General features: G+C 44.5%; 1 protein-coding gene across 7 annotated transcripts in view; it reads left to right on the top strand.

The window, feature by feature from the left end:
- Positions 1-16,375, top strand: part of LOC129697950 (dachshund homolog 1-like) — a 559,880-nt gene that overhangs the window by 268,354 nt on the left and 275,151 nt on the right. For 5 of the 7 annotated variants that reach the window (XM_055636700.1, XM_055636696.1, XM_055636697.1 and 2 more), the window contains exon 3: positions 15,935-16,099. In XM_055636700.1, coding sequence (XP_055492675.1) covers positions 15,935-16,099 — 165 coding nt within the window. The remainder of the gene's footprint in view (positions 1-15,934; positions 16,100-16,375) is intronic. The other 2 variants (XM_055636701.1, XM_055636698.1) reach the window with 1 other exon arrangement.

The raw sequence follows: 16,375 nt of genomic DNA, 5'->3' as shown, positions 1-16,375 counted from the left end.
ACATTTTTTGAAGAATGAATGTGTGCTGAAATGAGTTCTGACTGAAATCTAATGCCAGATATTGATATTTCTTGGTGCAAAACTGTGCTCTGCTGTCATGTTTAATTGTGTATGCACATGTCGATGTGCATGTGTGTTTGTGTGCGTATGTGTCTGTGCATGTGTGTGTACATGTGTAAATATACAAGTGTGTATGAACATGTATGAGTGTGCATGTATATCTGCATGGGCTTTATATAATACTAGACCAAGTGCAGACCCATTGGGTCTGCTCCCCCAATGGTGTGATCCCCCAACCCAATATTCCACCATGTACCCGTCTCCTCCAACGGAACTGAACCCGTTCCCAAATGTAAGATTCCAGCACTCCCCTGCCTCCCTCAGCAGTGGATTAAAAAAAAAATCAAATTTTACCTGCCTGCTGCAGCAGTTCCAATTGCAATACCAATTGGCCCTCCCCCTCCTCTTGAAGCACTTGCTGTGATATCTCATTGAGGTGAAAAGTGTGTTGGAAGCTGATAGGAAGGAGCAGCGAATCAAAAGGAAGAAAGACAGCCAGCAGCCGGACGGACGGACGGTCTCCTCCATTGGAACTGAGCCCGTTCCCAAATGTAAGATTGCAGCCCTCCCCTGCCTGCTGCAGCAGTGAAAAGTTCAGTGTTCCTCTCTTGCAACTTTGTTTCGAAGTGTGTTGGAAGCTGACATGTAAATGGAGAAGCCTGTTTATTTTTGAAATACTTGGGGGGTGGGTGGGGGGGGGGGGGGGGAGAAGGATTTGATTAAAAACATGTACTTCAACACGACGAAATGAAATGAGGAGCGGATACTTAGAAAGAAAAGCGAAATCTCTACCGAAATGGAAAATATCTCGGAGATTGAGCGTCTGGATTGGGCGTGGCAATGAATCAAAGGAAGAAATGCAGCCAGCAGCCGTACATGCAAATGAATCCATTCCGATTGGACATCTGCGAGCATCGGCCATTCCGATTGGACATCTGCGAGTATCGGGCACGAATCGAAAGGCAGAAAGGGATCCGTACAGCAGGTGGACGGACGGATTTGAGTTTTATATAGATAGATAGATAGATAGATAGATAGATAGATAGATAGATAGATAGATAGATAGATAGATAGATAGATAGATAGATAGATAGATAGATGTAGTCTGAAGAAAGTCTCAACCCAAAACATCATTTATCCATGTTCTTCATGGATGATGCCTGACCCACTCCAGCACTTTGTATCTTTTTAAAAAATACATATGTTTGAGTATGTGTAGGTAGGGGTACGTGGCTGATGGGGAAGAAATGGGAATCTGAGGTGAACATCAGCTGTCAAAAAAATAAATAACTGCAGGATGATCTAACTTCTGGCTGCCAAGGGATCCAAAGAGGGAAGGTTACATAGTCCTTTGTATTTTAATGATTGAGTAAAGGTACATGAATTGTTATTTCTACACATTTAAACTTTTAATCCCTGAAATTAGTTATTTTTTCAACTGTGACAATTTGATCTGCTGTTCCTTACACTCAGACCAAATTAAGGACTGTGTGTTACATAATGCATTTTGTGTAACGTTTCTAGCACCCAATCTTATCTTTTCAGCCACTTTAAGGGACACTGTCGATGCATTGCCTAGTTTTCTCTTGAGATTCTTCTTATAGACAATAAATGCCCAGGAAATGAATTAGGTAACTCCATCAGGTCAAGGGGCTCTCAATTGTTTTTCAATGATGTAGCAACTATCTTTGATACCTGATCAGCATCTTCACCCCCCCCCCCCCCCCCCCCCCCCCCCCCCACCTTAACAACATATATGCACATGTGGGAGATTCATAGAAAAATACTCCTTGACACAGGTACATACACAAAGGCACTCTGAAACTTTTAAATATCCACACAGACATACAGACTGATCACACAAATGTTTGCGCAGGAGTTGACACATACAGAATTGCATTATCTCTCCCTCTCAGTCTTTATCCCAGGATAGATGATTCTATAACTAGAGTGCATAATTTTAAGGTGAGAGAGGAGGGATTTAAGAGTGATCTCATAGGCAAGTTTTTTATTTGGAGTATAGACCATAGTTTGTTATAGATATAAAAATGACCTCCTCGTAAAGGTAGATTGGTTGGTTTGCAGACAATACCAACATTGGTGAGGTTGCAGATAGTGAGGAAGACTATCATAAGATACAGTGGAATTTAGATTGATTACAGATATGGGCATAGACATGGCAAATTGAGTTTACTCAAAGCAAAATGTGAGGTGCTCCACTTTGGGAGGTCAAATATAAAGGGAAAGTATACATTTAATAGCACGAGCATTAACTGCATTGAATTTACAGAGGGAACTTCGGGTCCAAGTCGATGGCTCCCTGAAATGGCAACACAAGTGGATAGAGTGGTAAAGTAGGCAAATTGTGTGCTTGCCTTCATTGATTGAGGCATTGAGTATAAGAGTCAAGAAGCCGGACCAGAGGTTCAGCAGCGGCGGCACAGCGCTGGATACATCGCGGGGCGGTGATGCCTTACCTGGATCCGGAGCTGTTGAAGCTCTGGAGTGTTGGGTCTGCTGCTTCAACATCGGAGCTGTGGTTCGTAGAGCTTCCAGCGCGGGCGGTGCTGACTTCAACATCGCGGAGTCCTGGGGCCCTTTGCCAAGGGCCGCCAGCGTGAATCTCCGCCTGTGGACTTCGGGAGCCACGGACTCCGGTAGGAAATGGCCGATTTGGATGTCCATGCCGCTGAGGATGTCCTCCAGTCCGAAAGTCGGACTTCCATCACCCCGGTGAGCGGGCCTGAACATCGGGCCGCCCGTAGCGGTGACAGTGGGGTGTTCGGGAGCTCCCTGACCACGGGAGGACAACAGAGGAGGATGACTGAATTTTGGAGCCTTCCATCACAGTGGGAAACTTTGATCCCACTGTGTGGGGATGTCTGTGTTAAAGGCTATCGTGTTCTGTGCTCTTTATTAATCGTATGGCTAAATGGCGACCACACATTTCACTGTACCAATTGGTACATGTGACAAATAAATGTATCTTGTATCTTGTATCTTGAAAGAAGTAACGTTGCAGCGTTATAAAGTGCTGGTTAGACCACTTTTGCAGTATTGTGTGGAGTTTTGGTTGCCTCATTTCAGATGGATGTAGAGGTTTTGGAAAGGGTGTAGAAGAGGTTTGCCAGCATGCTGCCTGGATTAGAGGCTATTGGCTACAAGGAAAGGTTGAACAAACTGGAATTGTTTTCTCTCTGGAGCATCAGAGTTTGAGGAGAAACCTGATTGAAATATCAGGGCACAGCATTAATATTATACATAGTCCCCCCATTTCAGGGCACCATAATGTTTGGGACACAGCAATATCATGTAAATAAAAGTATTCATGTTTAGTATTTTGTTGCATGTCCTTTACATGCAATGACTACTTGATTTATGAACATCACCAATTGCTGGGTGTTTTCTCCGGTGATGCTCTGCCAGACCTGTGTTGCAGCCATTTTTAGTTTATGCTTGTTTTGGGGGCTAGTCCTTTCCATTTTCTCTTCTGCATATAAAAGGCATGCTCAATTGGGTTCAAATCGGGTGATTGACTTGGCCACTCAAGAATTGATCATTTTTTAGCTTCAAAAAATTACTTACTTGCTTTAGCAGTATGTTGGAGATCATTGTCTTACTGTAGAATGAACCGCCGGCCAATGAGTTTTGAGGCATTTGTTTGAACTTGAGCAGATAGGATGCGTCTATGCGTGTTTCTTCAGTAATGTCTACTTTGGTGTCCCACTATTTTGATGCTGTATATGAGGAAAATCCATAATTTTATCCCATTTCTTCTTTTTCTATATTGTTAATAAACATAATCCTCATAAATAAATATGAAACCCAAAATGATTAAAGTGTATTTTTTAATTTTTTCCCGATGTTCAATGCCCCTCCCGAAGACCACATGTCCCGATAGTTACTTGTGAAATTACAAGTCGGCATATTTATTTAATGGGGGATCCATCTGAAATTAAAATACTTTTAAACGGTAGGTGTCAATAATTAAAATATTTATCACCCGTAAAGAAATTCCTCTATTTTTGATAAAATTATTAATCTTACCGTTTTTTTCAAAAAATCCTTGTCCGGATGATTGTAGCCATTACCGTCACACAGCTTTGTTGAGCCGTCCCACATGGCTCTAAATAGAATAGACACGAACATCCAACCTCAAAAGACTGCAGAATTCAAGTCCCCTACCTTGTGAATTTCTCCTGATTCGTGGGACGAGAAGCATGTGAAAACTCTTTTTTGCTGCATAACAGGTACATACCTTTAATCAGTGCCAACTGCGAACGGTGCCCAACTCTTAGAAAATAATTTTTTGGATTTGTTCTGGAGAACAAATCGTGTCACGTGCCATTCTGGAAACGATATGGCCAGGCATGGCCTTCCGAGCTAAAGGCTTGTGCCACAATATCTGTCATGGCCACATCTGCAACTTCACCCCCGATATCCATCCAGCTCCAGCTCCCGGCCCTCTTCAGCACCCCACCCCCCCCCCCCCCCCCCCCCCCCCCCCCCCCCCCCCCCCCCCCCACCGGGGAGCAAGGGCTGAAGAGGGCCGGGCGTGGAGAGGGACTTTGGGTCATGGGAAAATGCAGGGAAAGGAGGTGGGGTAGCGTTGCAGGTTAAAGAGCAGATTAACGCAATAGAAAGGAAGGACATTAGCTTTGAGGATGTGGAATCGATATGGGTAGAGCTGATAAACAATAAGGGGCAGAAAACGCTAGTGGGAGTTGTGTACAGGCCACCTAACAGTAGTAGTGGAGTTGGGGATGGCATCAAACAGGAAATTAGAAATGCGTGCAACAAAGGTAAAACAGTTATAATGGGTGACTTCAATCTACATATAGATTGCGGGATAATTTTCTAAACCAACATGTAGAGGAACCATTCTAGACTGGGTATTGAGTAATGAGGAAGGGTTAGTTAGCAGTCTTGTTGTGCAAGGCCCCTTGGGCAAGAGTGACCATAATATGGTTGAGTTCTTCATTAGGATGGAGAGTGACATCGTTAATTCAGAAACAAGGGTCCTGAACTTAAAGAAAGGTAACTTTGAGGGTATGAGACGTGAATTGGCCAAGATAGACTGGTGATTGATTCTTAATGGGTTGACGGTGGATATGCAATGGAAGGCATTTAAAGACTGCATGGATGAACTACAGCAATTGTTCATCCCAGTTTGTCAAAAAAAAATAAATCAGGGAAGGTAGTGCATCCGTGGATAACAAGGGAAATCAGCGATAGTATCAAAACAAAAGATGAAGCGTACACATTAGCCAGAAAAAGCAGCCTACTAGAGGACTGGGAGAAATTCAGAGACCAGCAGAGGAGGCCAAAGGGCTTAATTAGGAAAGGGAAAATAGATTATGAAAGAAAACTGGCAGGGAACATAAAAACTGACTGCAAAAGCTTTTACAGATATGTGAAGAGAAAAAGATTAGTTAAAACAAATGTAGGGCCCTTGAAGTCAGAAACGGGTGAATTGATCATGGGGAACAAGGACATGGCAGACCAATTGAATAACTACTTTGGTTCTGTCTTCACTAAGGAAGACATAAATAATCTGCCGGAAATAGCAGGGGACCGGGGGTCAAATGAGATGGGGGAACTGAGTGAAATCCAGGTTAGCCGGGAAGTGGTGTTAGGTAAATTGAATGGATTAAAGGCCGACAAATCCCCAGGGCCGGACAGGCTGCATCCCAGAGTATTTAAGGAAGTAGCCCCAGAAATAGTGGATGCATTAGTGATAATTTTTCAAAACTCTTTAGATTCTGGAGTAGTCCCTGAGGATTGGAGGGTAGCTAATGTAACCCCACTTTTTAAAAAGGGAGGGAGAGAGAAAACAGGGAATTACAGACCAGTTAGTCTAACGTCGGTAGTGGGGAAACTACTAGAATCAGTTATTAAAGATGGGATAGCAGCACATTTGGAAAGTGGTGAAATCATTGGACAAAGTCAGCATGGATTTATGAAAGGTAAATCATGTCTGACAAATCTTATAGAATTTTTCGAGGATGTAACTAGTAGAGTGGATAAGGGAGAACCAGTGGATGTGTTGTATCTGGACTTTCAGAAGGCATTCGACAAGGTCCCACATAAGAGATTAGTATACAAACTTAAAGCACACGGTATTGGGGGTTCAGTATTGATGTGGATAGAGAACTGGTTGGCAGACAGGAAGCAAAGAGTAGGAGTGAACGGGTCCTTTTCACAATGGCAGGCAGTGACTAGTGGGGTACCGCAAGGCTCAGTTCTGGGACCCCAGCTATTTACGATATATATTAATGATTTGGACGAGGGAATTGAATGCAACATCTCCAAGTTTGTGGATGACACGAAGCTGGGGGGCAGTGTTAGCTGTGAGGAGGATGCTAGGGGGCTGCAAGGTGACTTGGATAGGCTGGGTGGGTGGGCAAATGCATGGCAGATGCAGTATAATGTGGATAAATGTGAGGTTATCCACTTTGGTGGCAAAAACAGGAAAGTAGATTATTATCTGAATGGTGGCCGATTAGGAAAGGGGAAGATGCAACGAGACCAGGGTGTCATGGTACACCAGTCATTAAAAGTCGGCATACAGGTGCAGCAGGCAGTGAAGAAGGCGAATGGTATGTTAGCATTCATAGCAAAAGGATTTGAGTATAGGAGCAGGGAGGTTCTACTGCAGTTGTACAGGGTCTTGGTGAGACCACACCTGGAGTATTGCGTACAGTTTTGGTCTCCTAATGTGAGGAAAGACATTCTTGCCATAGAGGGAGTACAGAGAAGGTTCACCAGACTGATTCCTGGGTTGGCAGGACTTTCATATGAAGAAAGACTGGATAGACTTGGCTTGTACTCGCTAGAATTTAGAAGATTGATGGGAGATCTTATAAAAACTCTTAAGGGATTGGACAGGCTAGATGCAGGAAGATTGTTCCCGATGTTGGGGAAGTCCAGAACAAAGGATCATAGTTTAAGGATAAGGGGGAAATCTTTTAGGACTGAGATGAGGAAAACTTTTTTCACACAGAGAGTGGTAAATCTCTGGAATTCTCTGCCGCAGAAGGTAGTTGAGGCCAGTTCATTGGCTATATTTAAGAGGGAGTTAGATGTGGCCCTTGTGGCTAATGGGATCAGGGGGTATGGAGAGAAGGCAGGTACAGGATACTGAGTTGGATGATCAGCCATGATCATATTGAATGGCGGTGCAGGCTCGAAGGGCCGAATGGCCTAATCCTGCACCTATTTTCTATGTTTCTATGCGACGGCTGCAACGGGCCTTTGTGTCCAACTGGAGCTAGAGATGGAGCTGGAGCTGCTGGAGCAGGAGTCTTGGTGATCTAGGGAATGCCCCAGCCCCAAACCCAGCCCCAACTCCAGCCCCAACCCTAGCCCTAACCGTAGCCCTAGCTCCAGCCCCAGCCCCAACCCCAGCCCCAACCCCAACCCCAACCCCAGCCCCAACCCCAACCCCACCCCAACCCCAACCCCAACCCCAGGCCCAACCCCAGCCCCAACACCAACCCCAACCCCAGCCCCAACCCTAGCCCCAACCCTAGCCCTAGCCCCAGCCCCAACCCTACCTCGAACCCCAGCCCGATCCCTAGCACTAAAGATAGCTATAGTCATCTCCATCATGTAACGCTTCCAAACTTGATCATCCGCACCATGCTGAGTCTTATCCATCACATGCGTATTTTATGCTCATAATGTGTAATACAATACAATTACCATAATTATCAATTGTAATTAATAAATGAACAGTATGCTTCTGCCTATTCATCTGAAGTTAATATTGTTTTAGAGGAAGTTGTTGAAAGGTTATGTGAAGGTTATCATTCTTGCTGAAAATCATAACTTTTTTGGCAATAAACTGTTAAGAAGGTCTAAAATCAATGTGTTTAGACTGAAAAAAGTTTTTTTTTGGTGGTTTATTTGAGGAAGATACTCTATAATTTGAAAGACGGCGACAAAATTTGATTTTATATACTTAAATCAGTTATATTTTGCAGTATTGTTCATCATAAAAATGTGACGGATATGACTGAATGCAAGGGCAACCTGGAAAAAGAAGAGGAAAAAATAAATTAAATTCTCTGAAAGATTGTATCAAAAATATTTTTCCCATAGTAGAGATCTTCATCTATGTGAACCAATATTCAAAGTTGCACAAATTTAAGTTTTGTTTTGGGTTTCCAGAAACTTTAAAGTTGACACTTACTGAAGAATCACTCCTATACACTTCAAATCATTATACTACCATCAGCAGTTGTATCATCAATGAAGATAAATGAGCCAGTACCTTCAGCAGCCCAACAAGCCCAGGCCATAACACACTCACCACTGCGTTTCACAGATGAGGTGGTATGCTTTGGATCTTGGTCAGTTTCTTCTTTCCTCTAAACTTTGCTCTTGCCATCACACATAGGTTAATCTTCATCTCATCTGTCCATAAGACCTTTTTCCAGAACTGTGGCTGCTATTTTAAGTACTTCTTGGCAAACTGTAACCCGGCCATCCTATTTTTGCGGCTAACCAGTAGTTTGCAAACTGTAGTATAGCCTCTGTATTTCTGTTTATGAAGTGTTCTGCGGACAGTGGTCATAGACAAATTCACACCCGACTCCTGATGAGTGTTTCTGATCTGTCAGACAGGTGTTTGGGGATTTTTCTTTATTATCGAGAGAATTCTTCTGTCATCAGTTGTGGAGGTCTTCGTTGGCCTACCAGTCCCTTTGTGATTAGTAAGCTCACCAGTACTCTCTTTCTTCTTAATGATGTTCCAAACGTTGATTTTGGTAAGCCTAATAGCCCTGTCCCACGGTAAGAGTTCATTCCAAGAGCTCTCCCGAGTTTGCCCTGATTCGAACTCAGAGATTTACGGTAATGGCCACTCGTTGGTACTCGGGGCTCTTGTGGACATTTTTCAACATGTTGAAAAATCTTCACGAGTCTTTCCGTGCTTGCCTGCCATTAGCGAGTCTTCCCGAGTACCTGCTGTTAGCGTTACGAGCCGCTAAGTGACGTCCCCGAGCTCCGACGTACCCGCTACGTTCATTCTCTGTGATTACCACGAGTTTGATTTTTTTAAACTTGGGAGAGCTCATGGAACAAACTCGTACCATGGGACAGGGCTTTCAGGTTTGGCTGATGTCTCTAACAGTTTTATTCTTGTTTCTCAGTCAGTCTCATAATTGCTTATTTGACTTTCATTGGCACAATTTTGGTCCACATGTTGATAAACAGCAATAGAAGTTTCCAAAGGTGATTGAAAGACTGGAGGAAAGATTCTGTGCTGCGAGCTCTCTTATACTTGCATTAAGGAGACAATTAATCACGCCTGAACAATTACAAACACCTGTGAAGCCATTTGTCCCAAATATTATGGTGCCCTGAAATGGGGGTCTATGTATAAACACAGCTGTAATTTCAGTACCTGGATGTGGCATCGAAGGACGAGAAGCCGAAGCAATGAAGTGGAAGCCAAGTAACTAAATGGAAACAAAACCGAAAAACCAACTAACCAAAAGCCTATGAAGCCGAAAAGCCAACTAACTGAAAAGGCGGGATTGGATTGGGGATTGGATTGGATTCCTTTATTGTCATTCAGACCTTTTGGTCTGAACGGAATTTCGTTGCCTGCAGTCATACATATAATAATAAATAAAGAAACATATAATAAACACAAATTAACATCCACCACAGTGAGTTCACCAGGCACCTCCTCACTGTGATGGAGGCAAAAGTCTTAAAGTCTCTGTCTCTTCCCTCCTGGTTCTCCCTCTGCACTGAGACGATCCAGGCTTCCGATGTTGTGACCCCGGCGGATGATGGTGAGTAAGTCCTGCGGCTCAACCGAGCTCCGCGAATGGGCCGGTTCAAGCTCCGTGGCCCGGGGTGGTCGAAGCTGCCACCCTCCAGTCCAGCGGACGCAGCTGTAGTTGCAGGAGCTCCGGAAAAACAGGTCACCAACCTGTGACCTGCGAGCTCCCAACGATGTCGTCCACTGGGCCCGCACCCGTGCCCTGAATTCAGGTCGCCGCCGCCGGAAATGCCGCCACAGCTCCGAATTCTCGAAGCCGGGCCACCGCGTCGGAACGCCGGAATGCCGCCTCAGCCCCGAAGCCCCGAAGCCGGGCCACCACCACCGGAACACCAAGACGCCGCCACAGCTCCGAATTCGGCCAGCCTCATATTGGTAAGTCCCGGCTGGCTCTGTTTCCGGAGCCTCGAGGTCGATCGCAGTTGGAGGCCGCCAGCTCCGCATTAGGCCTCAGCGCAGACGGAGGCAGAGAAGGGGGATACGACAAAAAGAGTTACATTCCCCGAAGAAAGAAACAAAAGACATATTTCACCCCCCCCCCCCCCCCCCCCCCCCCCCCACATATACACAACCTAATAAACTAAAATTTAACTAAAACAAGACAAAAGAAAGCAACAAAAAAAGTAAAAACATATGGACTGCAGGCGAGCCACAGCTGTCAACAGCGCCGCCACTTCCGGAATGCCAAAATTTCCGAAATTAGGGATGCCTAAAAGCCAACTAACCGAAAGGGTGGGATGCCTAAAAGCAAACTCACTGAAAGGCCGCTATGCCGAAACGCCAACTCACCGAAAGGCCTTTCTGCCGAAAATCCAAATAACAGACATGATGTCGCTGGGGGGGGCGGAACAGCGATTGGCCCAGACCCCTGCATCCACCACATCACTGGCCGGTGGAGATAGGAGGGTGGGGGTCATTTTCCCACACAAGCCATAGGTGACTGGGCACTCTGAACCCGAGCACCAAGTTGTAAGCGGCCGAAGGAGCGCATCCCTCAGGACAGCCCCACTCTCCCACGGCTGCTCACTGCCTTGTCTCCTCTGTGTGGCCGCACTGCGATGGACTGCGAGTCGGCAGCACATGAACACACACGGGGCTGGGTGGAACAGAGGTGTGGGACAGGCTGATTCCTCCACCCACCCAGAGTCACTGACCGCAATGCACCGCCATCGGACCCCAACCCCCACACCAGGGTGATTCACCCCCTGATCCCCGGACTCCGACCCACACACCGAGTGATTCACCCCCCACCCAGGCCGCGGGGACAGATGGCACAGGGCATTGGCAGCCATAGTAAATCGCTTTTAAAACATGTGGGGACACACAAATTCCCTGGCGGGCTGATGACAAGTGTGCATGACAACAAACAATTTTCTTCCCTCCCATTCCCCCCACCCCCCCCTTGACAACAAGAAGCACGTTTTATTTATTGTTTAAACACAGTAATACCGTCAGTTTGCCTACGTAACGCACACAAGCTCCCACGCTCAAAACACCAGATAATCTGTATTCTGTTTTAACCAAAGATGGACACAAAATGCTGAAGTGACTCAGTGGGACAGGCAGCATCTCTGGAGGGAAGGAATGGGTGGTGTTTCGGGTCGAGAACTTTCAGACTCAGTCTTCAGGTCTAAAGAATGGTAATGAGAAACCCCAGTGGACCAAACACAGGTGGTCTTCATAGCAATGACCTAATCTGTGTTTGTTTTTTCTGATATGGGAAGAGAGTGCATTATTTGATTTCCAGCATCACTCGTTTTTAAGTGACAAGGTCGTTACCTGTTATTGAGACACAATGAGTCTAAAACACTTGCAATTGATATAACAGGCTTGAAGGTCTGAATGGTTACATGTTCTGTGTTTCATATGCATGCTACCTCTCAGCCCATGATGCAGAAGATATGTTTATTGAACTACCATCTCTGCTAAGCTGCTGCCTCTGGACAGGACCAGTATATCTGGAGAGGACACAGAGACACAATGATTTTGCTGAGTTGTCAGTGAATTATTTGATTGTATTGCGTCCAACTCTTAAATGCTGCAGAAATTCAGCATACTAATGTAATTCCTTGATCGAAGTACAGGAATTGACATTCATCAGAAGAAACAAAATCAATGCCATGCGCCGTGTCAATTTCAGAAAATCCTGCCAGTGGCAGGCTCAATTTGTTTATGACCTCTGTGTGTTGCTGGTTTCCATATTTATCTGTTAGAATGCAAACAAGGTTTTACATGATGAGACCCCTCTTTTCAAATGGAAAATCAGCTTCACATTATCTGCCTATCAGATGTTTAGAAACCAGGACTGCGTATTAATGCCACATGTTTGTCAGGACCCATCTTCCCCTCAAAATCCACTTCCCCACCTCATCCAATAGCTGCAAGATTCAGATTGCTCAGACCAAGCCCTGAATCATGTTGTTGCAATGTGTGCAAAGGTTGCCAGATAAGATATATATATAAAACTGCCCACATCTCTGAATAAACAGTGTGCAGAATGCCAGACGTTAAACGGTTCCTTACATATATTTCTAAACTTCTGTGAGATGACAGTTGATAAGGGAAGTCTTCTCCCTCTGTTTTATAACCTTGATACCGTTTGTTTATATTCTGTCATGAGATCGTTCTTGCCATTGACCATGTCAGTCAGCCCTGTTTGCTCCTGAACTGAGGAATCAGTTAAGGGCAATCACACTGTGAGTCTGGAGTCACATATAGTTCGGCTGAGTAAGATTTTATCCCCTTAAGGGCACTAAAGCACCAGATGAACATTTACACCAAGCGCTATGTTATGGGTGCTGTTATTGAAGCCGGCTTTGTATTTCAGATTTATTTAATCATTTGATGCTTTTTTGTTGATTCTCCAGCTGCCGGGGTGGGATTTGAACTGATATCTTTGGATCAGGTGTCTAGACCTCTGATGCCAGTCAGTAACTTATCCACTGTGGTATTGTGCTTTAAATTAATCTCTCCCTGGTAAATCGCACAGCCTGACATGCACAAAAGGATCAAAACTACCCTGTTAAAACAGAGTAATTTGGAACTATGTTTATATTATTTTTCTCCACATTTTAAATTCTGCCCCAACTATAACTATTCAGAAATTATAGTTCACCACAAATCCAATATCACAATTGCTCAATTTACATCACTATCATATGTTCCTTGGCAAACAGGATAAAATATGGTTAAGCTGGCTAGCTTTAATGTGCAATGAAATGTTTCTTGAATGTTATTTTCACACAATTTTCTGTGCTTGGATGGTCCTATCATAGAGGGCTATAGAAGTGGAATAAACGTCCATTAGCATAGCATATCTAAGACACCAAAATAATGTCCCAAGTTGATTCACAGGAAGATAATCAAACAAAACATATTGGGAAATATAAAGCATATGTTGAAGGGTTAGTACATAGACCACTGACCATTGAACAGCATAGCATAAGAACATACCTTTCAGCTCACAATATATTTGCCAAACATGACGCCAACTCTTATCTGCCTGCACATAATCCATATACCTTCATTCCCTGCATATCCATATGCCTATGTAAAAGTCTTTTAAATGCCACTATTGTATCTATCTCAACCACTACCTCTGGCGGTGTGTTCTAAGAACTCACAACCCTTTGTGTAATAAAATGCCTGCATATTTCCTTTAAATGTTGCCCCTCTCACCTTAAAGCTGTGCTCTGCAGTATTTGATTTTCCATCCTGGGAAAAAGGTTCTGACTGTCAACTCCATCTATGCCTCTCATAATTTTATATATATCTATCAGGTCAGGTTAGCTTTTCTGGAGCACCTTGGACAAGAAAAGAGGGTTAGAGAGGTGGAGAGGAACAGATTGGGAATTCCAGAACTTAAAATCTAGACATTTGAAGGCATAGCTACCTGTTGTGAAAAAGTAGGACATCAAATGTAGAGGAATGCAGATATCCTGCAGGGTTATAGAGCAGAAGAACATAGTTGTGATAGGGTGGAATGAGACAGGGGAGAAATTTGCAGATTTTATATGGAGGTTCAAATTGCAGAATGATCTGCGTTGGAATGGTCAGACTCATCATGTTCACGGTGGCCGATTGGGAAAGGGGGAGATGCAGCGAGACCTGGGTGTCATGGTACACCAGTCATTGAAGGTAGGCATGCAGGTGCAGCAGGCAGTAAAGAAAGCGAATGGTATGTTAGCTTTCATTGCAAAAGGATTTGAGTATAGGAGCAGGGAGGTTCTACTGCAGTTGTACAGGGTCTTGGTGAGACCACACCTGGAGTATTGCGTACAGTTTTGGTCTCCAAATCTGAGGAAGGACATTATTGCCATAGAGGGAGTGCAGAGAAGGTTCACCAGACTGATTCCTGGGATGTCAGGACTGTCTTATGAAGAAAGACTGGATAGACTTGGTTTATACTCTCTAGAATTTAGAAGATTGAGAGGGGATCTTATAGAAACTTACAAAATTCTTAAGGGGTTGGACAGGCTAGATGCAGGAAGATTGTTCCCGATGTTGGGGAAGTCCAGGACAAGGGGTCACAGCTTAAGGATAAGGGGGAAATCCTTTAAAACCGAGATGAGAAGAACTTTTTTCACACAGAGAGTGGTGAATCTCTGGAACTCTCTGCCACAGAGGGTAGTTGAGGCCAGTTTATTGGCTATATTTAAGAGGGAGTTAGATGTGGCCCTTGTGGCTAAGGGGATCAGGAGGTATGGAGAGAAGGCAGGTACGGGATACTGAGTTGGATGATCAGCCATGATCATATTGAATGGCGGTGCAGGCTCGAAGGGCTGAATGGCCTACTCCTGCACCTAATTTCTATGTTTCTATGTTTCTATGTATCATGCAACGGTGAAAGCAACAGGTGTTCTAAACTTTCTGAGGCGCAACTTTCATCATTGTTCAACTTCTGTCAAGGAGCTATACTTCACCCTCGTTAGACCTCATTTGGACTACGCAGTTGCAGCATGGGACCCATACACAAATAAAAACATTTCTTCCACCGAACGTGTCCAAAGACAGGCAGCTCGATTTGTTACTAAAACCTATGAGAGAGAAGTGTGTGTCACCAAATTTCTGAATTCTCTGGGGTGGAACCCTCTCCAAGAGAGACGTGAAGCTCACCGTTTGACCTGTTTTTACAAAATGTTAAATGGTCAGCTCGACATAGACTACAAGACCTATACCAAACCCAAACCAATTAGGAGCAGACAAGGGCATTCGATCCAATTTGTGATCCCAGCTACAAAGACAGATGTGTACAGCAATTCGTTTTTCCCCTGCACAATTAAAGCATGGAATAATCTCCACCCAACTATAGTTACCCAACCAGATGCAACTAAATTTAAAGTAGCTCTTTCTTCCCAATAACCCTTTCTGACTTAAGCCCTCCCTTCACCACATCCAGTTTAAATTCCATTTGGAATCTTTTGCAGGACCAAGAAACCAAGAACCAAGAACTGGGGGGCCAGTGAAGTCATACAGCAATGGTTGAACAGGACTGGCATTGAATAATGCAGCAGAATTTTGGATGAGCTCAAGCTCACAGAGAATAGAACAAGTTAAAATTGTTAGGAGTGTAAAGGGCCTGTCCCACCTGCATGCTACTGCATGCGGTGAGCGCGACCAAACGCGGTGTCTGGAGGCGTACGGCCAAGCGGGGCCGGTCCCACTTCCAACCGCGGAGCCGTCTGGGTTGTGCGGGGCTGGTCCCGACATCATGCTAGAGTAATTTGGAACTATGTTACATTGTTTATTTGCCGGCCTCCTGCTCACCAATCAAAATGAATGGGCCTGTGATCTTGCATATTTCCCCAGCCTCAACCTGTGTGATCTCTGAAACTGTAGCTCCTTGCTGGGGAAAACCAATTGTAAATAGAGCTCCTAATCTGCACATCCAGCTGCAGACTGATTTATGGTTGAATATGCTCCACAGGTTAATGGAAAAGGAAGATATTTACAAGTGAATTGATCTGCCAGGTGCTCAGTTCAAGTGTGCATTTTGCTTATAATTCACCCTCATTGACTAAATGTTGAAGAGTCCGTCCCGTCTCACTCTCCTGCTTTGTCTTGTCTTCTCTCCACCAGGTCTTACAGCGGCAGCGGCGGCCGCAGCAGCAGCAGCAACCAATGCAGCCATCGCAGAGGCCATGAAGGCAAAGAAGATCAAACTAGAAGCCATGAACAGCTTCCACGGTAACAATAACCAGCATGGCAATGAGTCTGAAAATGGTGACGTGAACTCTAGTATCGGTGAGTTCCCCCAAGGCAATTAAGCTCTGAATTAGAATTCCCATATTTATTAATGTCAGAAAAGAGACGATCAATCTCATTGACATATTAGTTAACATAAACAATGCTGGACTTGTCACATTTATATTGAACGAAAGGGCCTAAAATTCCATGAAACACCATGCGAGTGTATTGACTTCCTGGTGTAATAACGTAGCTCATTCCAGACAGAAAAGCCATAAGTCAGCAAATTATCTGCATTAAAACCATCTCTAACTGGATGAAAAGTGATATTAA

This window comes from Leucoraja erinacea, chromosome 6, assembly GCF_028641065.1.
Source record: "Leucoraja erinacea ecotype New England chromosome 6, Leri_hhj_1, whole genome shotgun sequence".
Taxonomy (NCBI): domain Eukaryota; kingdom Metazoa; phylum Chordata; class Chondrichthyes; order Rajiformes; family Rajidae; genus Leucoraja; species Leucoraja erinaceus.
This window is presented reverse-complemented; position numbering and strand designations above follow the sequence as displayed.